Source organism: Nerophis ophidion, linkage group LG26, assembly GCF_033978795.1.
Source record: "Nerophis ophidion isolate RoL-2023_Sa linkage group LG26, RoL_Noph_v1.0, whole genome shotgun sequence".
Taxonomy (NCBI): Eukaryota; Metazoa; Chordata; class Actinopteri; order Syngnathiformes; family Syngnathidae; genus Nerophis; species Nerophis ophidion.
Window position 1 is genome coordinate 912,056 of NC_084636.1, and position 21,528 is coordinate 933,583.

At 44.7% G+C, this 21,528-nt stretch overlaps 1 protein-coding gene across 1 annotated transcript in view; it reads left to right on the forward strand.

Annotated features, from left to right (window-relative positions):
* Positions 1-21,495, forward strand: part of patj (PATJ crumbs cell polarity complex component) — a 49,690-nt gene extending 28,195 nt beyond the window's left edge. Inside the window, exons 21-47 of the mRNA XM_061888570.1 lie at positions 3,424-3,717; positions 3,784-3,911; positions 4,041-4,097; positions 4,174-4,245; positions 4,316-4,493; positions 6,124-6,234; positions 6,444-6,506; positions 10,356-10,455; positions 12,821-13,017; positions 13,131-13,222; positions 13,297-13,363; positions 13,429-13,524; positions 13,595-13,672; positions 13,744-13,788; positions 14,123-14,201; positions 14,274-14,404; positions 14,474-14,557; positions 14,611-14,804; positions 17,685-17,832; positions 17,900-17,962; positions 18,069-18,213; positions 18,277-18,308; positions 18,374-18,496; positions 19,050-19,154; positions 20,590-20,669; positions 20,739-20,862; positions 21,065-21,495. Coding sequence (XP_061744554.1) covers positions 3,424-3,717; positions 3,784-3,911; positions 4,041-4,097; positions 4,174-4,245; positions 4,316-4,493; positions 6,124-6,234; positions 6,444-6,506; positions 10,356-10,455; positions 12,821-13,017; positions 13,131-13,222; positions 13,297-13,363; positions 13,429-13,524; positions 13,595-13,672; positions 13,744-13,788; positions 14,123-14,201; positions 14,274-14,404; positions 14,474-14,557; positions 14,611-14,804; positions 17,685-17,832; positions 17,900-17,962; positions 18,069-18,213; positions 18,277-18,308; positions 18,374-18,496; positions 19,050-19,154; positions 20,590-20,669; positions 20,739-20,862; positions 21,065-21,211 — 3,033 coding nt within the window. The 3' untranslated portion in view covers positions 21,212-21,495. The remainder of the gene's footprint in view (positions 1-3,423; positions 3,718-3,783; positions 3,912-4,040; positions 4,098-4,173; positions 4,246-4,315; positions 4,494-6,123; positions 6,235-6,443; positions 6,507-10,355; positions 10,456-12,820; positions 13,018-13,130; positions 13,223-13,296; positions 13,364-13,428; positions 13,525-13,594; positions 13,673-13,743; positions 13,789-14,122; positions 14,202-14,273; positions 14,405-14,473; positions 14,558-14,610; positions 14,805-17,684; positions 17,833-17,899; positions 17,963-18,068; positions 18,214-18,276; positions 18,309-18,373; positions 18,497-19,049; positions 19,155-20,589; positions 20,670-20,738; positions 20,863-21,064) is intronic.
* The last annotated feature ends 33 nt before the right edge of the window (positions 21,496-21,528 follow it).

Below are 21,528 nucleotides of genomic sequence, written 5' to 3' on the forward strand. Positions count from 1 at the left end.
CCTTATAGTCCGGCAAATACGGTATTATGGAAATTGATCAGAGTTGTTTATTTATTTTATGGAGGAATGTAGTCATTTATAGAACTGACATCCAATGCTCTTAAAAAGTATTAATTTTGAATTGATTCTGAATGGAATGGTTTTGCCCAAAGATTCACTGTCACGCTGTCCAGATAGTTTAAAAAATGAGCAAAATACCCTAGAGGGGAAAAAAGCGAACATGCTAACAATAGCTCACACAAAGGGGAAATTCACTTTGTTGGGAGTTTTGCATTATGAAAGACACGACGGATGTATTCTTTTTTTCATGCATTCTTACTGGTAGTCAAAGTCTGATTACGATGGGGCCAATGGAAGGTCCTCTATTTGGCTCATAAAAGTCAATAAGTAACCATGCTAAAAGTGCCAACAGTACTCTATTTTGTGACTTGAATATTAACCAAGAATTAGTGATATTGTTGTTATAGCTTGTGTTGACATCACCGGCTGGTGAGGTGCTTCCTCGCCTCAATGCTTGTAAAAGTTTATTCTGGATCATAAATCATAGAGCTGGGAATCTTTGGGCACTGCACAAGTTCCATTTCATTCAATTATTGGGGTTAAGAATTTGATTCAGAATCAGTTTTTAATTAAAAAAATTCATGCTTTTTCAATACTATTGGGCGCCAGCTCTATAATTAACTATATTCCTACATAAAATAAACAGCTTTGATCATTTTTTATATTACTTAAAAGAAAACTGTTTTCTTTAATAGAATTCTACCCATAAATTTAATAAAGTCAAATACAAATAAGGCAACAAGAGAAGTATCCCAAAATTCTCTTTTGTAAAGAAGATATTTACGGGAGATAAAATCATCTACATCAACATTATTATTTTCCTGAATGACTGGACAGGATAGACTATATTTTTTCAAAACGATTTTTTGTTTTTTTTTATTGTTAAAAAATCGTTACAAATGAAAATAGCAATTTATTTGAAAATCACATCTTTTTTGACACCCCTAACAAATCATGCCTCTCACCTTGATAGTAGAAGGATGAGGACGTAATCCAACCAGTTGGTACACTTTGACAGCCAATGTAGACACGGAAATGGCGAGAAAGACTCAAAAAGCTGCTTGGTTCCACCCCCCTTTTCCTTCTGATGATTATGACTCAATCTTCATCTAAATGGGAATATAACAAGATTCTATCAGTCGGTTGCCTAATGACAGCAGACATTGCACAGTAGGTGATGTTTTATTATGTTTGTTGGCTCTCGTGAAGTCTGCATTGAGTCGTAATCAGTGATTTCTTTTTTTAAATTAATGTGCCGCTAATGCTCAAAATGAGCAAAATAGGTAAATAATAAATGTTGTAAATACATTACATACATACTCACAGCATGTATGGAGGTTTGGATGTGTTTTTTAAGAGCTTTGTAGAGAGAATAGAGCAAATCCCCTAGGCTCCATTGACTTTTGATTGCATTTATTTACTATTTAGGATGCATAGAAAAAGGAAAACATACGTGTTCTTGTGTTACATACGGAATGTGAATGATAGGCAAAATTCCCCCAAGAATTGCAGTTCCCATTAGTGAAATACTAAAACTACTAGAAACTTCTTAAAAAAAAGCTAGCATGCACATGTTAGCATGCTAAAATACTAACTGTAGCTCGTGGCAAGTACAAAAATGTCATATTCTACGAATGTATACCTGAAAAAATTGTTTAAAAAGCTAGCATACATTAGGTAGCAAAATATGACTCTGGTGTATACCTAAAAAAAAAAAGACTTAAAAAAGCTAGCGTACTAGTGTTAGCGTCCACACAGATAGCATTCATCAAGTAAAAAAATATTAGACACTGAGGTGTATAACTGAAAAATATGCCCCCCCCCCCCCCCCCCCCCCCCCCCGTCCAAAATACCTACCATGCTAATATTAGAAGATTAACATTTGTGCCGTTCAAAAATGACGCTAGCTATGGGCCGCACTTTGGCCACCTGTGCGGTGGCGTGGGTGTAGTACTTCCTGTTTGCTGGTGGTTGACTTTGAAAGCTAGCTATGGGCCGCACTTTGGCCACCTGTGCGGTGGCGTGGGTGTAGTACTTCCTGTTTGCTGGTGGTTGACTTTGAAAGCTAGCTATGGGCCGCACTTTGGCCACCTGTGCGGTGGCGTGGGTGTAGTACTTCCTGTTTGCTGGTGGTTGACTTTGAAAGCTAGCTATGGGCCGCACTTTGGCCACCTGTGCGGTGGCGTGGGTGTAGTACTTCCTGTTTGCTGGTGGTTGACTTTGAAAGCTAGCTATGGGCCGCACTTTGGCCACCTGTGCGGTGGCGTGGGTGTAGCACTTCCTGTTTGCTGGTGGTTGACTTTGAAAGCTAGCTATGGGCCGCACTTTGGCCACCTGTGCGGTGGCGTGGGTGTAGTACTTCCTGTTTGCTGGTGGTTGACTTTGAAAGCTAGCTATGGGCCGCACTTTGGCCACCTGTGCGGTGGCGTGGGTGTAGTACTTCCTGTTTGCTGGTGGTTGACTTTGAAAGCTAGCTATGGGCCGCACTTTGGCCACCTGTGCGGTGGCGTGGGTGTAGTACTTCCTGTTTGCTGGTGGTTGACTTTGAAAGCTAGCTATGGGCCGCACTTTGGCCACCTGTGCGGTGGCGTGGGTGTAGTACTTCCTGTTTGCTGGTGGTTGACTTTGAAAGCTAGCTATGGGCCGCACTTTGGCCACCTGTGCGGTGGCGTGGGTGTAGTACTTCCTGTTTGCTGGTGGTTGACTTTGAAAGCTAGCTATGGGCCGCACTTTGGCCACCTGTGCGGTGGCGTGGGTGTAGTACTTCCTGTTTGCTGGTGGTTGACTTTGAAAGCTGCTGCAGTCACTTGCTTGCACGCCGGCCTCACATCGCCATGGCAAACAAGTTGTGGAGGAAAACACCGCATAACACGTGATGCGGGCGCTTAGGAGAGCGTGACTTTTCAAAGTTTGATTAAAGCAAACACCCCCCCCCCCACCCCTCCTCCTCTTCCTCCGTGACAGCGTGGCGTGATGTCAGCTGCCCTCATCACCTAATGGCGCCGCTGCGAAATGACGAGTCTCCTTAAATCTTACGAGCGCGAGGCCCATCATCCTGTTAGCGTGATGAACTCGCCGCCACCGTCTGCTCCTCGCCTTCATTAAACGGCGTCTCGGCCCCGATGAAGAGATGAGGAGCAAAGTCCTTGCGGAGGGGAAATTATCCTAAGTGTTGTCATTAATACGCCGCGTCGTAACGCTGAGAACAGGAAGTGCTGACGAGGCTCTTTGCCGTCTTGACGGAGACCTGATGACGGCGGCGTTCAAAGTCAGGACACTTTTACTGCAAACCTCTGGGAGGCGGGGCTTACGTGGCGACAAATCATCTGGTCATCTGACCTTTGACCCCCTGGTTCCTGGCAGGGGCCTGCAGAAGACAACCTTGGTCTAGAAGAAATGGAGGAGGAGCCAGAGCTGATCCTGGACGGCGGCGTGCCTCGCTACATCGCCCCTTCTCTGGCCTGTGACCTTCCTGTGGAGGAGGGCAGGGAGATGGCTGTGGACAAGGAGAAGAGGAGCTCCCTTCCCAGGAGAGCTCCCCCGTCGTGGGAGGAGTGGAAGCTGACGTCCTCGCTTCGACCTGATGAGGCCAGTTTATGGAGAGAAAATGGAGGGAATTCTACAACCTTGAAAAACGCTCGTACACATTACAAAAATGTATATGCTTTTATTTTGAAAAGACATGGACGCTCACCTTAGAGTGCATTTGTGTTTGTCTTTTAGACTGCAAGAGGAGACGTCCAACTTCCAGGTGAAACAAAGTTTTCCACTTTGGTGCCTGCTAATGATGGTGTGATGCCTCCAGGCCAATCCAGAGACATGGAGGCCGGCCCAGAAGTCACCCTCACCCAGTCAGTAGCTACTTGAGTCTGACATTAGACCTTTGTCGCCTCCTGCTGGTCACTGACGGCATTGTCATGTTGGAAGTTGGCCCCCTGCACAAAGTAAACAGGAAGTTGTTGTTGTTTTCTTCTGTGGAGGTCCATGAGGATGATCGACATGGAGAAGAGGAGGAGGCGGAGTCAAGGAGGTCACAAGTATGTCGCCTGCTTCACCTTCAGCTAATTCATCAATTAAGACACCGCTATCTGCTAATTGTGTGTGCATGTGCAGAGACCTTCCTGAGCGTGAGGAGGGGGAGGGCGAGGAAACCCCTCCCTTCAGTCACTGGGGACCCCCCCGCAGGTATACAAAAAAAAAAAAGTTACGCAATTTTTGCTGGCATTTGCATCCTGCTGCCATTTTGTCCAATTAGAGTGGAGGTGTGGCCTGAGGAGGGCCAGTCACTGGGCCTGACTATCGTGGGGGGTCAGCACGTCATCAAGCGCCTGAGGAACGGAGAAGAACTCAAGGGAATTTTCATCAAGCAGGTCCTCGCTGGAAGTCCTGCTGCCAGGACCCAGTGTCTGAAGACGGGAGACAAGATCCTGGAGGTGGGACACCGTCTACTACCTGGATGTTTCAGACCATTTCCCACCAAGTAAAACCCACGCCACTTATAGTTTCACTACACTTATGAAATCAAACACTGCACAGAAAACCACTCACCAAGTTCCTCAGCAGATCCAAAACTGCTCTTTATCAGTCATCTCCAGCTGGCTATTATTTTGCAAATGCTGTGTGTTTGTTCTGGAAACATCTTCAACATTTGAATTTGTTTGTTGTTTGCTAGTTTCTCCCCACATATTAAGCACACACTTGAACCAACGTCGTCAACGGTGAATGCAAATTGGTCTGTCCATGAAGCATTAAATCTTGTATTTTCCCTGCTAGCTTGTTGACCGCTAAAAAACAAGACCATTGCTTGGCAACCAAAGATGCCACATAGGAGGTGTGACATACATTTCCATCAACTAAATGTTAAAATAGGTTTTATTTTTGTATTACAAAATCACAGAACTCTCCAAAATAACAACTGTAACAATAAAACTAGATGAGGCAATGCCTGAAGGAATTGTGTGTGAATGCTCCAATGCTGAAGTTGAACTGAAACCCTGGAATTTTTTTACAATTGTTGAAGTAGAGCGCACAATTCCCAAACAGGCTGAATATTTACAAGTTGGAACAGTTTGAATCAGATGAAAGATGTAGGAGTTGTGGAACTTTGAAGAATGTCCAATTGATTGAATTTCCCAAAAATTTGGGAAAAGTGGGATTTTTTTGGAAAAAGCTTGAATGAGTTGAATTGGTTGGTGTTGAATTTTTTCAAATCGATTGAGAAATGTTGAAGTAGTAGCATGTTGATTTGAGGAACGGTCTTGCAAAACTCCTGGAATTTCGGGACAACTTTGTTTTTTGTCCTGATTAAGAGGAATATTTTGATGGTGGAACAGTTGAAATGTGCTGAAAAATTTGGATGGAGTAGTCGCCAGAAAAAAGGGTGGAAATAAGTCTTTGGAAAACCAGGAATTTTGGAAAATCCTGGAATTATTTTTATCTTTGGGAAAAAAAAAAGGCTTTTGGAATGTCCAGGCTGAGTTGAATCTGTCGAAGGTGGAATGGTTTCAATAGGTTGAAAACTGTGGAAATGGTGGAAGTTTGAAAAATGGTCAATTAATTTTGAATGGGAAAAATGTCCCGGAAAACCTGGAATTCTGGGAATTTTTGCAATTTGTCAAGGGGAAGCCTGCAATTCCTGAATCGGCTGAACAGTTTGAAGTTGGAACGCTTTGAATGGACTGAAAAATGTGAAAAGTAGAGCGCGCCAAAATCTGGAGAAGAAAAAGTTGAAGAATTTGAACAAGTAGATGAATTTTGGTGTAGAAAACCATATGTGTGAATGCTTTGGAGCATTCACACAATCATGTAACTAAATCAAATAGAATTGTTACAATTAAATAGCCATTATGTATTGAAATAATGGGAGCCAGGGCAGAGGCAGGTTGCAGACCCCTGGTCCAGGCTAATGGCTGCATCTGGTCAGTGGTCTGGTCTAATTCCTGCACGTGTCCTTCGTCCACATTGTCAAACGCAATGTTTTCAGAAATGTGAAATGGAATGAATGGATGTTAAACTGTCCTGACATGTGATGGAAATATATGCCTTCCTGTGTGCATGTATCAGGTGTCAGGTGTAGACCTGCGGGCTGCCAGTCACGAGCAGGCAGTCGATGCCATCAAATCAGCTTTGAGTCCGGTGGTCTTCATCGTGCAGAGTCTGACTTCTACACCACGGGTACACACACACGTCACACTTCTAATAGTTTACACTGCTAATGAGGATCTACAGCCATCATTTTATATGCACAGTTCAACATTACATTTAAAGTGTGTGTGTGTTTGTATGTATGTGTGTGTGTGTGTGTGTGTGTGTGTGTGTGTGTGTGTGTGTGTGTGTGTGTGTGTGTGTGTGTGTGTGTGTTTGCGTGTGCGTGTGTATGTCAGGCGGTGTCTCTACCAGCGACCACGTCCAGCAGAAACAAAGCAGACCAGAGCACACACTCGCTGGTAAGTAAGAAGTCAGGAGTGCGCCACCAAGGTCTGTGACACTAGTTAGCACGCCAACATCTGGTAGCCATGGTAACCTCCTCAGTGAGTCGTAAAGTGAAAGCATGGAAATGATGTATGTTCCAATACGGGTCACATTTTCAAGTATTTATGTTTGACAGTGTAGCAACATCAACACATCCATGCATGTTGTCATTCATCCAGGTCCTTCTATTCTCAGGGCGTTCAATCCATGGCAACTGGATTCTTTGGTTTGTCTTAGAAGACGTTTCACCCCTCATGCCTTCATCAGTTCATGCTCATAGACTTAGATTGGTGACACTTAATTTAGCGGCTGGTGCCAAAACCCCACATATTTATACTCTCTAATCTAAGTCTAAGACAATGTCTACTCTAAGCTGGACAACCCTTTAAACCAGGGGTCTCTAACTCAACTTACCTGGGGGCCACTGGATGCAGAAACTGGGTGAGGCTGGGCCGCAAGGAAAGATTTATTAAAAAAATGTAACATGCACTTTTGAATGAATTCACCTTCTTTGAATGGCTTTCCCGCCCTAGCAACATACTTACCAACTCTCGCGATCTTTCTGGGAAACACCCAAATATCAGTGCCCCTCCCGACAATCACCCGTGGCAATCATTCTCCCGGTTTTCACCCGGTCAACAATATTACCAGGAATTGATTAACGTGGACCCCGACTTAAACAAGTTGAAAAACTTATTCGGGTGATACCATTTAGTGGTCAATTGTAGGGAATATGTACTGAACTGTGCAATCTACTAATAAAAGTTTCAATTAATCAATTAAGGGCGTGATGGCACTGCCTTTAGCGCCGTCTCGTCCGTTTTCCCACCATATATACAGTGTGTCGGCCCAGTCACATTTTGTAGGAGGCTTCTGCCAACCCATGGAAGTGACTGCAAGTCATAGTTGGTCAACAGCCATACAGGTCACACTGAGGGTGGCCGTATAAACAACGCCAACACTGTTACAAATATGCGCCACACTCTAAAGCCACACCAAACAAGATTGACAAACAAAATACGGGAGAACATCCGCACCATAACAAAACATAAACACAACAGAACAAATACCCAGAATCCAATACATCCCTAACTCTTCCGGGCTACAATAGGGCGCAGAGATGGGGTTGGGCAGGGGTGTATATTGTAGCCCGGAGGAGTTAGGGCTACATGAGATTCTGGGTATTTGTTCTGTTGTGTTTATGTTGTGTTACGGTGCGGATGTTCTCCCAAAATGTGTTTGTCATTCTTGTTTGGTGTGGGTTCACACTGTGGCACATATTTGTAACAGTGTTAAAGTTGTTTATACGGCCCCCCTCAGTGTGACCTCAAGTATGCCTTGCAGTTGCTTTCTGCGTCTACGGAAGCCAAATACTACATACGGCTGGGCTGGCCTGCTTATTACACAGGTTGTAGAGGACTCTAAAGGCAGTGCCTCCACGGTGCCCCCTTAATACTGTTGATAGAGTGAAAATCGGGAGAATGATTACCCCTGGAGGGAAACTGAAAATTGGAAGACTCCCGGAAAAATTGAGGGTATACAAGTATGACGCTGTAAAGCGCCATTCATATAAAACTCGCGGGCTGCACCAATATTACATTTTCATATTAAGGTGCGGGCCGCAAAATAAAGTCTCGCGGGCCGCGTGTTTGAGACCCCTGCCTTAAACCAATAATGATTTAGCCTAAGCCCCGTTTCAGCTACACTAAACCAGCGTTTAAGGTCCCCTACTAGGACAATTTTTTTACACGGGTAAGTGCGCCGTCTATTTCTTGAATCTCCGACTCTTAGCTTTGTATGGACTCATTGATCGTTTGCAAACTGAGTTCCGAGAGGAAGTGATGCCGGAAAGACCGGGCCTTACACAGGAAGTGACATCAGAGAGATGGAGGCGAGTCATCCAGACATGCCAGTGTGAAAATCACACATCAATACCTTAAAGAAGCAAATGCGCGATTGCAGCTACTTGGGATACAACACATCTCAGACTGCAACATGGCAATGTTGATGTTGAGCCAGGGTTTTGGATAAGTCCTGGAAGAGCGGCAGCCTGGTGGGACTAGTTTGTCACCGGGTGTGTTGTGACAGAGGAACGGCAAGAGAACTTTCTAATGTCCAGGTCAGCTGTGATTCTACTTAGTGAAAAAGTTTGTCCATTTGTCGAAGTGGAGCGAAGACATTTGGACTGGCAAAGCAGACTATTACAACTTAATGTCCGCCATGAATATCCAGTGCTTACTCAACGTCTAGTTTTGTACTCCATAACTATTGTGAAGCCAGGAAGTGGTTGTGGCCGTCAAGTACGACCCAACAATTTCAGCTTCCAAGCACTATGACTGTTCTTCTTCACATTGTTTACTTTCACACGTCCATTGAAGATAGATTGATGTATGATGTGATTGACTAAGGTGAGGCAAGCAAGGTGTATAGTTTTGACAATAGTCTACATTGAAACACAGTAAGGATACACCTCAAGGTCAGAGGTGACCAGGACGCGTGCATTTTTGGCGCATGTGTACTAGGTCGCCTTGTGCCTGCGGACAGAGAGGGTGAGGAGGTCTTAAAGGACCATTGTGTGTGTGGACATGGATAAGGTCAGGTGGGATTGACCCTGGACAACCTTAGTGTAGAAGGGGCCTTAGACTAGATCCGAGCATTTGAAGTCTATGAGCATGAACTGATGAAGCCTACTTCCTAAGTCCAGTTGCCCTGAGAATATCAACACCATATTTAAACTACTTCCTTCATTGTACTTCCTTTTGTTACACACGTTTTGATCAAAACAAAGTCAATTTGTGGAATTCTGTTGGTAAAGAAATAAAAATGAGTGACTCAGTATTTAATTTCAAAAAGAACATGTCACAATGCATTTTAAAAAGTTATATGAACTAGAAATGTATGTTTGTTTGGTTAAATGTTGTATTTAGAAGGTATGTATGTTTATCTATTTACAGAAAAGTGTATGTGTGCAGGTACATATTTTTGTATTATTTGTTGGGGGGTAGCCTGAATGTGGATGCTGAATGACTATATTTCTTTTTGTGTTGCAGAATTATTAGAAAAGGTAACTTAATTGAATGTAAAAAATTTATGTTGGGCATATAAGCTCCTGTTTCAGTCATGTTATTCATTTTTGAATCGTGATCTATGTTTGAATATGTTTTTGTTAGACTGAAAATAAACTGAATTGAACTGAAATAGTACACAATAACTAAACAGAATAAAAAACTACTATCTACCTCTGTTTGAAACCCTTTGGTTTTTGCCCTCAAATTCCTGTTTTGTCCAGTGATTTTTTTAAATGAGTGATTAAACAGTAACAAAATTGACAAAAAGTGATTTTGTGCAAAGACAAATATTGATCTAGTTACTTTAGTATCATACTGATACTACCATTTGTATCGACACTACTGATTTATGGATAGATTTGCCCTCACTTTATTATACTCTCTTCAGACACTTATGAATAATTTCTTGTTAATAACTCTTTGCTTTCATCTGCACTTTTTCAGCTTTACTAAACACTTGTTTCATATCTTGTTTCAAGCCAGCTTAGCGATAAGCATGCCTTCTTGTCTTATTGGCTGTGTACCCTCGTCCTCCAGTGATAATACTACATGATTAATACCACAATGGAGGATTATTCAATTAAGGAAGTAGTAGTAGGAGATACACAGTTAACCGGGGCATCCAAAATAAATCCAGTGTCAACAATGATCGGCATCAAAAAGCATGACGTCATTGGTCGATCGCATAGTTTTTCTCTGAAATTGATCGGTGGCCTAGCAACCTAATGGAAATACATCGTTTTTGTACCACTTCAGGCACCAAGATTAGCCCCGCCTCCTGTGCGACAACCTCCACCATACAGGCCTCCCAGCCAATCAGAGCGTGAGCTGATCTTGGAGCTGAAGCAGGCCGAAGGTCAGTGGCACACACTTTCCGTCAGGCTCCACGGTCATGTCAACATATCGCGAGGAGGGCGTGGCTAATAAGAGCAGAGTTGTGTGTGTGTAGTGTCAGCCTCCAGCTAACAAGTGTGTTTCTGTTTTTGCAGGCCTTGTATGACCCCCCCTACCCCCCTTACAAAGTGACAATGTGTTCATTACTTCTCCTGTCTCTGCTTCTGCTATGTTTGGTGCTTCTGATTTCAATGGGCGGGGCTTTTTAGGGCTTTAATGCTGCTAGTGGGTGTGGCGATTACAGTGGCGTGGTAAACGGAGGGAGTGTGGCTCGGGTGAGTGGGCACAGACCCAGACGGCCGACTGGCGTGGTCAATGAAGTTCTAGCTCAGGGCTGTCAAACTCCTTTTCATTGAGGGCCACATTGCAGTTATGCTTGCCATCAGAGGGCCACTTTTAATAATGACCATACTAGGTATATATACATATTTATAATACATTAACAATATTTTTTTTACATAAGCTGCAAAAAAAATCTTTAAATGTTATTTTGAAAACTGGCAGTTCAGTCTGCAGAATTTTAGAGAAAAAAACAGTGTTTTTTTACAGCATATAAAAAAATTGAATGAGTGAATCGGAAAAACCATACCACTGTTTTTAGCGGTAAAATTCATGCAACTAAGCTGCCAGTTTTTTTTAACCGTAAAATCTTGTATCAATGTTTTTTTTGTTAGTTTTCTAATGTTATATGGGAAAAACTGTACCAAAGTTGATTTTACAGTAAAAAACTCAGTCGGCGGAATTTAACCGTAAAATCTACTGACAATTTTACAGTCTACAAGTTGATTGGTCATTTGTTTTGAAATCATAAGTCAATCAGATATTTAAGTACAGTATTTATTGTAACAACAAATATTTTTGGAATACATGATCGTATAACAGTTTGATTTTGATAATATTGAATTTTAAAAGATATGCAATTGCATGCAGTTCATGATTTGACAAGTGGTAGGAAATGGATGGATGGAAGAAACGATTAAGCATTTTATTAACTTATATTATTTCTAGGCTTTCGCGGGCTACATAAAATAATGTGGCGGGCCAAATTTGGCCCCCGGGCCTTGAGTTTGACACCTGTGTCCTAGCTGATGTTTGCATGACTAATAATATTGCATTTTGACCATAAATGACAGGACTTTTTATTTGTTCATTCATGAAAATATCCACTAGACTTTCATAAGCTTTGCTCTCTATTTTAAAAGTAATCTTCCTGTTTAGCTGCAAGAATAAAGTCCATGTGGTTCGTGTGTCCTGCAGTCATCATGTTATTGGTGCAGGAGGGGGCGCTCTGGAAACTGACCAGTGTGGAGTCAGGTGGAGATAGGGGGCGTGTAGGACACAGCCATCGCTCGCTGTCTGACACATATTACCGCACACACCTTCTCTCTCTCACACACACACACACACACACGCACATGCTGTGTTTTCTGGGTATGAACGCTTGGATGTCGTGACCGAAGCATGGACCATGTTCCTCTCAGGTTAGTGCGTACGTGTGTGTGTTTGTTGATTTATTTACCACCTTACAGATGTTATCGCCATGTAAAGGTCACATTGAGCCTCTTTGTATATGCACACACACACACACACACACACACACACACACAGGTGTCATGCTGCAGCCTTTTTCGGGGGTGCTCTTTGAAAGTGACAACATTTTCCTCAGCAGCTGTGTGTGTGTGTTTGTGAGGGGAGGAGGTGCTGCAGCATCCACACACACACAGCACCATAACTGCTCACTGCATGAGCTTGTGTGTGTGTGTGTGTGTGTGTGTCGCTGCTGTTTGATGCGTCACATGACAAACACCGTGGATCCTTGCGCCATGATGAGCTATCCCATAATATTTACCCCCTAGCATGATAGCATTGGTGCAAACATGCTACTGGTTGGCGGTGCTGGCTGACACGTTTGTGTTGTTGTGATCAGTTGTAGACAAAAGAGCATCCCTAACAAGAGTGCTCACTCTGCCGAAAGCAGTGAACATTTTACCAGGTAGAAACAGAAGAAGAATCCTAATGTTGTCAGGGTTATGATGATGATGATAGAGTTTTTTGAGCGGAACTGGCTCCAGTCAAGCACATAATGCTAAATGCAGCGACTCCTTCAGCTCATTGACACAACCTGCTGCCCATTTATGATCCTTCCCTTTCAAGCGCTGACCTCTGGGCTCCCTGTGCACGACAGAGCGTGGTCACCTTCCTACCTGCCGTTTGGCCTTTTGTTGTGGTGACCAAGCTAGTTAAGAGTTAGCGGAAGGTGCCTGCTGTGGACCCTGGGGGACACACGTTGCACGCTAACTCCTCGCCGCCGTCCTCGCCCGCTGCAGAGCGTTGGTGTGAGCGTTACGGCGACCTGCGAGGGGAGCTGCTGTGCGTGGAGCTGGAGAAGGAGCGGCAAGGTCTGGGCCTCAGCCTGGCGGGGAACCGTGACCGCTCCCGACTCAGCATCTATGTGGTGGGCCTGCATCCCGGCGGGGTGGCTGCACGGGACGGACGCATCCATGTGGGGGATGAACTCCTGGAGGTGAGGCCACACCCTCGTGGAGGCAAAGGTGTAAACTGTGGAAAAACTATTGTGTTGTGTTGTCATTGACAAGATGAGGTCATGCTAAAATCAACTGACCTGTCATGTGACAGGTGAACGATGAAGTCCTCTATGGGCGGAGTCACCAGAATGCATCAGCCATCATCAAGAGCTCCGCCTCCAAGGTTAAACTCATCCTGCTCAGGCAAGAAGGACCTTTTGATTTGTAGCTGATGATGTCATCAAATGTTTTGCTATTCAATTGTTTGTGTTTTGTAGAAACCAAGATGCTCTGAACAACATGGCCGTCCCCCCCTTCCCCCCTCCCCCAGCTACCAGCCCTGAGGTAAATAAATGCACCTTCCTGTCCTGCTGTGAGGTCGTTCTTCACTATTTTATCAATCTGTTCAGCCGAGCGTCTCCCCGCCGCCCTCCGATGAGGCCACTCCCACAGACTGGCCCCGTCCCCCAGACAACGAAACGCTGCGCTCATCCGCAGACTTGCAGGTGAGGTGTATTAGTCACGCAAACCACCACACGTCCTCCACTGCTGCTGAAGTCACCTGACGTCACGCAGGACGAGACCAGCCTACGGGCGGACCACGCCGACGCCGCCGATGCCCGCGGTCCGAGGGAGGACGACGCCAGCGCGGAGGTACGCCAGGTGTTTTAAAGCGGGACCCCCGAAGGCGCGTGCTTGAAAGAGTGTGTGGCCTTGCCTTCCAGACGTGGACACACGGGCAGGCTGCCAGGGCCCCCACGGAGCAGCAGGTAACGAGCGACAATCCATCCATCAATCTGGGCCGGTCACTGCGTGTCATGTGATCCATTCAGAAAGATCACGCATTGATTGGCCGATGAGGATGGCGAGCACACATGCGTGTGCTGTTGTTTTGTAAGCACAGCAGTAGACTCAAAGACACTGGAGAAGTCTTTCAGGGGATGTAACACCATGTCAAATTGATTAAAAAATAAAGAATTGACGTATAAAAATGTTGTTGTTTTTCATGTAGTTACATAATATTCTCTTATGAGGATTTAACTTGCTTGAATATTTAGCATTTGAATTGTTCAATGACATTCATCGATGGTTGTGATTGTTAAGCTCATCCAAGTATGTGGTCAGTCGGTCAGGTGGTCCGGCAGCGGCGAAGACGGGGGAGCGTGGCGTAACACCATAAAAGGTAGAGACACGCGCCGTAACGCCCGCGCACGTGCACGTGCGCCACGACTGATTGTTTTGTTGACGTGCTGAGCGGCAGGAAGCTCCGCCTCCTTGGAGCCTCAGCGCTGCGCGGTGCTTCCCGGTCAGGAGACCACCTTGGAAATCTGGAAAGGTGGAAGTGGGCTGGGACTCAGCGTCGTGGGAGGGAGAGACACGCAGCTGGTAGACTCACTCGGTGTTGGAGCTTCAAGGCTTGAAGTGTGTTGAAGTGTGTGCGTGTCATGTTCTCAGCAGGCCATCGTGATCCACGAGGTGTACGATGAAGGTGCAGCAGCCAGGGACGCTCGACTGTGGGCGGGAGATCAGATCCTGGAGGTACGCCTCACTCTCCTCCACACTGGACGATGAATGACGGCCACGGCCTGCAGGTGAACGGGGTGGACCTGCGTGGGGCTTCACACGAAGAGGCCATCTCGGCGCTCAGACAGACGCCGTCCAGAGTTCTTCTGACGGTTCTGAGGGATGAGACTCGCTACCCGCACCACCAGAACCTGGACATCTTCCTGGTGGACCTCCACAGGAAGAGTGGACGAGGGCTCGGCGTCAGCATTGTTGGAAAAAGGTCCGCCTCTCCATGTTTTGTAACAAAATATGCAGTATGTCACTTACAATATTATGTAGCATAACATTTCCAATGAAAAAAATCCCATATTACGTAACATGTAATACACCGATGTATTGTAACATGCATCAACATACAACATTATCTGCAAGGTATAACATACAGTGACACAACATTGCAATGTAATAGATAACATGTAATATACAGTGACATTACATGTAACAACCTAATATGTAACATACAGTAACATAGATTTAGGATACAGTGACATGCATCATAACATCAAATGTACCATATAACAAGAATCATGTTTCACAACATAAGTGTACCATGTAACACAGTAACATGTAATGTAATACGCAAAATGTAACATATGTAACACATAACAGAGTAACCTGTAACATAACATCAAATGTACAATACATGTCCCCAAAAAACGAACCATGCAACACAACACACAAATACTGTGCAAAATACAGTAACACAAATATGACAGCATAGGAACTTAAAAAATGCAACATAACATGAAATGTATCATGTAGCATACTGTAACATATAACCTGTAACATTATCATATGTAGCGTACAATAACATGTAACAACATAATAAGTAACATACAGTAACAAAGGATCTAAAATAACATGAAATGTATCATGTAGCATGCTGTAACATATAACATGCAACAATATAATATGTAGTCCATCCATCTTCTTCCGCTTATCCGAGGTCGGGTCGCGGGGGCAGCAGCCTAAGCTGGGAAGCCCAGACTTCCCTCTCCCCAGCCACTTGGTCCAGCTCTTCCTGGGGGATCCCGAGGCGTTCCCAGGCCAGCCGGGAGACATAGTCTTCCCAACGTGTCCTGGGTCTTCCCCGTGGCCTCCTAGCGGTTGGACGTGCCCTAAACACCTCCCTAGGGAGGCGTTCGGGTGGCATCCTGACCAGATGCCCGAACATGTAACAACATCATATGTAGCATACAGTAACAAAGATTGTAACATAACATGAAATGTAGCCTACTGTAACATAATATATAACAGCATGGTGTAGTGGGTAGAGCGGCCGTGCCAGAAACCTAAGAGTTGCAGGTTCGCTTCCCACCTGTTGACATCCAAATCGCTGCCGTTGTGTCCTTGGGCAGGACACTTCACCATTGCCCCCTGGTGCCGCTCACACTGGTGAATGAATGATGAATGAATGATTGGTGGTGGTCGGAGGGGCCGTAGGTGCAAACTGGCAGCCACGCTTCCGTCAGTCTACCCCAGGGCAGCTGTGGCTACAGATGTAGCTTACCACCACCATCGTGTGAATGAATGATGGGTTCCCACTTCTCTGTGAGCGCTTTGAGTATCTAACAATATAAAAGCGCGATATAAATCTAATCCATTATTATTATCATATATAATATGTAGCGTACAATAATAACATGTAACAACATAATATGTGGGCTTCACGGTGGCAGAGGGGTTAGTGCGTCTGCCTCACAATACGAAGGTCCTGCAGTCCTGGGTTCAAATCCAGGCTCGGGATCTTTCTGTGTGGAGTTTGCATGTTCTCCCCGTGAATGCGTGGTTTCCCTCCGGGTACTCCGGCTTCCTCCCACTTCCAAAGACATGCACCTGGGGATAGGCCCCTCCCACCTCCAAAGACATGCACCTGGGGATAAGTTGATTGGCAACACTAAATTGGCCCTAGTGTGTGAATGTGAGTGTGAATGTTGTCTGTCCATCTGTGTTGGCCCTGCGATGAGGTGGCGACTTGTCCAGGGTGTACCCCGCCTTCCGCCCGATTGTAGCTGAGATAGGTGCCAGCGCCCCCCACGACCCCGAAAGGGAATAAGCGGTAGAAAATGGATGGATGGAACATAATATGTAGCATACAGTAACAAAGGATGTAAGTTAACATCCAACAACATAATATGTAGTATAGAGTAACATTAAAAAGGTAACATAGCATGCAACATCATGTGTAGCATACAGTAACATTAAAAATGTAACAGCTTGTCACATCATATGTAGCATACAGTATCATAAAAAATGTAACATAGCATGTAACATCATGTGTAGCATACAGTAACATTAGAAATGTAACATAGCTTGTAACATAATATGTAGTATAGAGTAACATAAAAAATGTAACATAGCATGTAACATCATATGTAGCATGCAGTAACATAAAAAATGTAACATAGCATGTAACATCTTATGTAGCATACAGTAACGTTAAACATGTAACATTGCATGTAACATCATATGTAGCATAGAGTAACATTAAAAATGTAACATAGCATGTAACATCTTATGTAGCATAGAGTAACATAAAAAAGGTAACATAGCATGTCACATCAGATGTAGCATAGAGTAACATTAAAACATGTAACATGGCATGTAACATATGTAGCATAGAGTAACATTAAACATGTAACATAGCATGTAACATCATATGTAGCATAGAGTAACATTAAAAATGTAACATAGCATGTCACATCAGATGTAGCATAGAGTAACATTAAAACATGTAACATGGCATGTAACATATGTAGCATAGAGTAACATTAAACATGTAACATAGCATGTCACATCAGATGTAGCATAGAGTAACATTAAAAAATGTAACATGACATTTTACATCATATGTATCATAGAGTAACATTAAACATGTAACATAGCATGTAACATCATATGTAGCATAGAGTAACATTAAAAAATGTAACATGACATTTTACATCATATGTAGCATAGAGTAACATTAAACATGTAACATAGCATGTCACATCAGATGTAGCATAGAGTAACAGTAAAGATGTAATATTACACGCTACATGTAACATTAGGAAATGTAAAGTATGTAATGACTTTGAAGTTGTAAGGTGTGCCCGTGCAGGAGCGGCAGTGGCGTGTTCATCTCGGAAGTGGTCAGAGGGGGCGCTGCTGAGCTGGACGGTCGTCTAATGCAAGGAGACCTCATCCTGTCTGTTAACGGCCATGACACAAAACACGCCTCCCAGGAAGCTGTGGCCGCCATGCTGAAGGTGACACACACACACACACACACAGAGGCTTAAGCCCCGCCCCTTGACCTGTCCAAACTACACACAGTGTGCGCGAGGTCCCGTCTTGCTGGAAGTGGGTCGATTCAAAGCTGCTTCCTGGAGCACCTGGGCAAGCTCTCACACACACACACACACACACACACACACACACACTCCTCAGTCCTTTGGTGTGTGTGAGACAGGCCAGCGTGTTTAAATAAAGTTTGTTGTTGTAGAAGGATGAGGTGGGACCACAAAGAGTGGTGACCCCTCCCCTCTCAAAGCCGCCAACACCCAAGCCATGCAGTGACATTTTAGCTCCAAGCAGCGGCGTGATGTCAGAAGAAAATGATGTCACTTCCTGTCCTGACGACATCACAGGTCAGTCGTTTTTACAAGCGCTAGCTAGCACATTAGCATGTTAACACCTTGTGGTCCTGACAGATGAGGAGGTCCGCACCGTACACATCGCCCGGGTAACACGCACACACACCAGCCACCTCCTTCAGTGACCTTTGACCCATGTCTGTCACTCGCCCAGGGTGCATGTGACTCTCTGGGGGTGAGTATAGCAGGGGGCAGGGGGAGCCCTTTGGGAGACGCCCCCATTTTCATCGCCATGATTCAGGATGATGGCGCCGCCGCCAACACACAACAACTCAAGGTGGGTGTGGCCTTTCAATCACATGACCTGTGTGTGTGTGTGTGCGTGTTCTTGTCTTCCTACCCTTCTTGAGACTTGAAGAAGCACAAGTATCTTCCATATGAGGAGGTGTGAACAAGTGGCCTAGTGGTTAGAGTGTCCGCCCTAGGTCGTGAGTTCAAACCCCGGCCGAGTCATACCAAGTCTAGGCTGTGAATTGGGGGTTAAATCACAAATGATTCCTGGGCGCAGCCACAACTGCTGCTCACTGCTCCCCTCCCTCCCAGGGGCTGATAAATGCAGAGAATAATTTCACCACACCTGGTGTGTGTGACAATCATTGCTACTTGAACTTGCATAAATGATGGTCCCAGTAATAACATTGCATGTAATAGACAATGTCTCATTTGTGGTGACATCATCAACATCAGGCTGCTCCCAAAAAGGAGGGATTGTTCACATTGACTGTGTGTCGTGTGTGTGTGTGTGTGTGTGCGTGTGTGTGTGTGTGTGTGCGTGTGTGTGTGTGTGCGTGTGTGTGTGTGTGTGTGTGTGTGTGTGTGTGTGTGTGTAGGTGGGCGACAGGATCATTAGCATCAACAATCAGTCAGTGGAGGGTCTGTCTCATGACGACGTGGTCAACATGATGAAACACACACATGGAGACATTTGTCTGCAGGTCTCACTCACACACACACACACACACACACACACACACTCATGCAAAGGCTAATTGCTATTGCTAGTTTCTATGTTATTTCTAATCTCCTAGCATTCTAACTTGTTAGCATGATACAGTGGGGCAAAAAAGTATTTAGTCAGCCAGCGATTGTGCAAGTTCTCCCACTTCAAATGATGACAGAGGTCTGTCATGTTCATCATAGGTACACTTCAACTATGAGAGACAGAATGTGAAAAAAAATCCAGGAATTCACATTGTTGGAATTTTAAAGAACTTATTTGTAAATGATGGTGGAAAATAAGTATTTGGTGACTTCAAACAAGGAAAATCTCTGTCTCTCACAGACCTGTAACTTCTTCTTTAAGAAGCTCTTCTGTCCTCCACTCGTTACCTGTATTAATGGAACCTGTTTGAACTTTTTATCTGTATAAAAGACACCTGTCCACAGCCTCAAACAGTCGGACTCCAAACTCCACTATGGCCAAGACCAAAGAGCTGTCGAAGGACACCAGTAAAAGAATTGTAGACCTGCACCAGACTGGGAAGAGTGAATCTACAATAGGCTAGCAGCTTGGTGTGAAAAAATCAACTGTGGAAGCAGATATCCACTGATAATCTCCCTCGATCTGGGGCTCCACGCAAGATCTCATCCCGTGGGGTCAAAATGATCAGGAGAATGGTGAGAAATAATCCCAAAACCACACGGGGGGACCTGGTGAATGACCTGCAGAAAGCTGGGACCAAAGTAACAAAGGTTACCATCAGTAACACACTACACCGACAGGGAATCAAATCCTCCAGTGCCAGACGTGTCCCCCTGCTTAAGCCAGTGCATGTCCAGGCCCGTCTGAAGTTTGCTGGAGAGCACATGGATGATACAGCAGAGGATTGGGAGAATGTCATGTGGTCAGATGAAACCAAAATACAACTTTTTGGTATAAACTGAACTTGTCGTGTTTGGAGGAAGAAGAATACTGAGTTGCATCCCAAGAACACCAAACCTACTGTGAAGCATGGGGGTGGAAACATCATGCTTTGGGGCTGTTTTTCTGCTAAGGGGACAGGACGACTGATCCGTGTTAAGGAAAGAATGAATGGGGCCATGTATCGTGAGATTTGGAGCCAAAACCTCCTTCCATGAGTGAGAACTTTGAATGGTTGACCAAATACTTATTTTCCACCATCATTTACAAATAAATTCTTTAAAATTCCTACAATGTGAATTCCTGGATTTTTTTCCACATTCTGTCTCTCACAGTTGAAGTGTACCTATGATGAAAATGACAGACCTCTGTCATCATTTGAAGTGGGAGAACTTGCACATTCGCTGGCTGACTAAATACTTTTTTGCTCCACTGTGTATGTAAGAATGCAGTCTGATGCTAGTGTGTGTGTGTGTGTGTGTGTGTGTGTGTGTGTGTGTGTGTGTCAGGTGGTGGCAGACACCAACATCTTCAGTCAGCTGGACAACTTGGCCACTTTGTCTTCTCACACCGAGGACACACACACACAGTGAGTATACAAACACACACACACACTACAGTCCAGCACTAACTTGCAAACTCTCCCTGGTCCCTCCAGAGGTCCACCTTCCCGTACTATCTGTCTAGAGAGGACTAGTAATGGACTGGGCTTCAGCATCGTGGGTGGATTTGGGAGCACACACGGAGATCTGCCCATCTATGTCAAGACTGTCTTCAGCAAAGTGTGTGTGTGTGTGTGTGTGTGTGTGTGTGTGTGTGTGTGTGTGTGTGTGTGTGTGTGTGTGTGTGTGTGTGTGTGTGTGTGTGTGTGTGTGTGTGTGTGTGTGTGTGTGTGTGTGCTGCTCCTTGCACTCTTTTAAATGTCTGTGTGTGTGTGTGTGTGTGTGTGCTGCTCCTCCTTTAAATGTGTGTGTGTGCGTGCAGGGCGCAGCGGCGGTGGACGGGCGCCTGAAGCGAGGCGATCGGCTGTTGTCCGTCAACGGTGAAAGTCTGGATGGCGTCACACACGAGCAGGCGGTGGCCATCTTGAAAAAGCAGACAGGAGCTGTGAGACTGCAAGTACTGTCCTAACACACACAAACACACAAACACACAAACACTAGCAGCCTTGTAGTTCAGCGCTGGTTAGCAGAGCTTGCTACATTAGCATGTTGTGTCACGGACAAATGTGACTTGATGTTGACACCTGGTGCCACTTCCTGTGAAGAGTACTCCCTCAACAGCAGCGTCTTCCAAGTCATCCCATTCATGGACTCATTTAGCACAGCTCACTGACTTGTGTTTGCCAGGCCTCTCTGGATTGTTGGCTTATAGAATGACCACAAATAGAAATAAATGTATATGTTTATCACGAATTGATCACTTTTTTTTTTTTTTCTTTTTTTTTT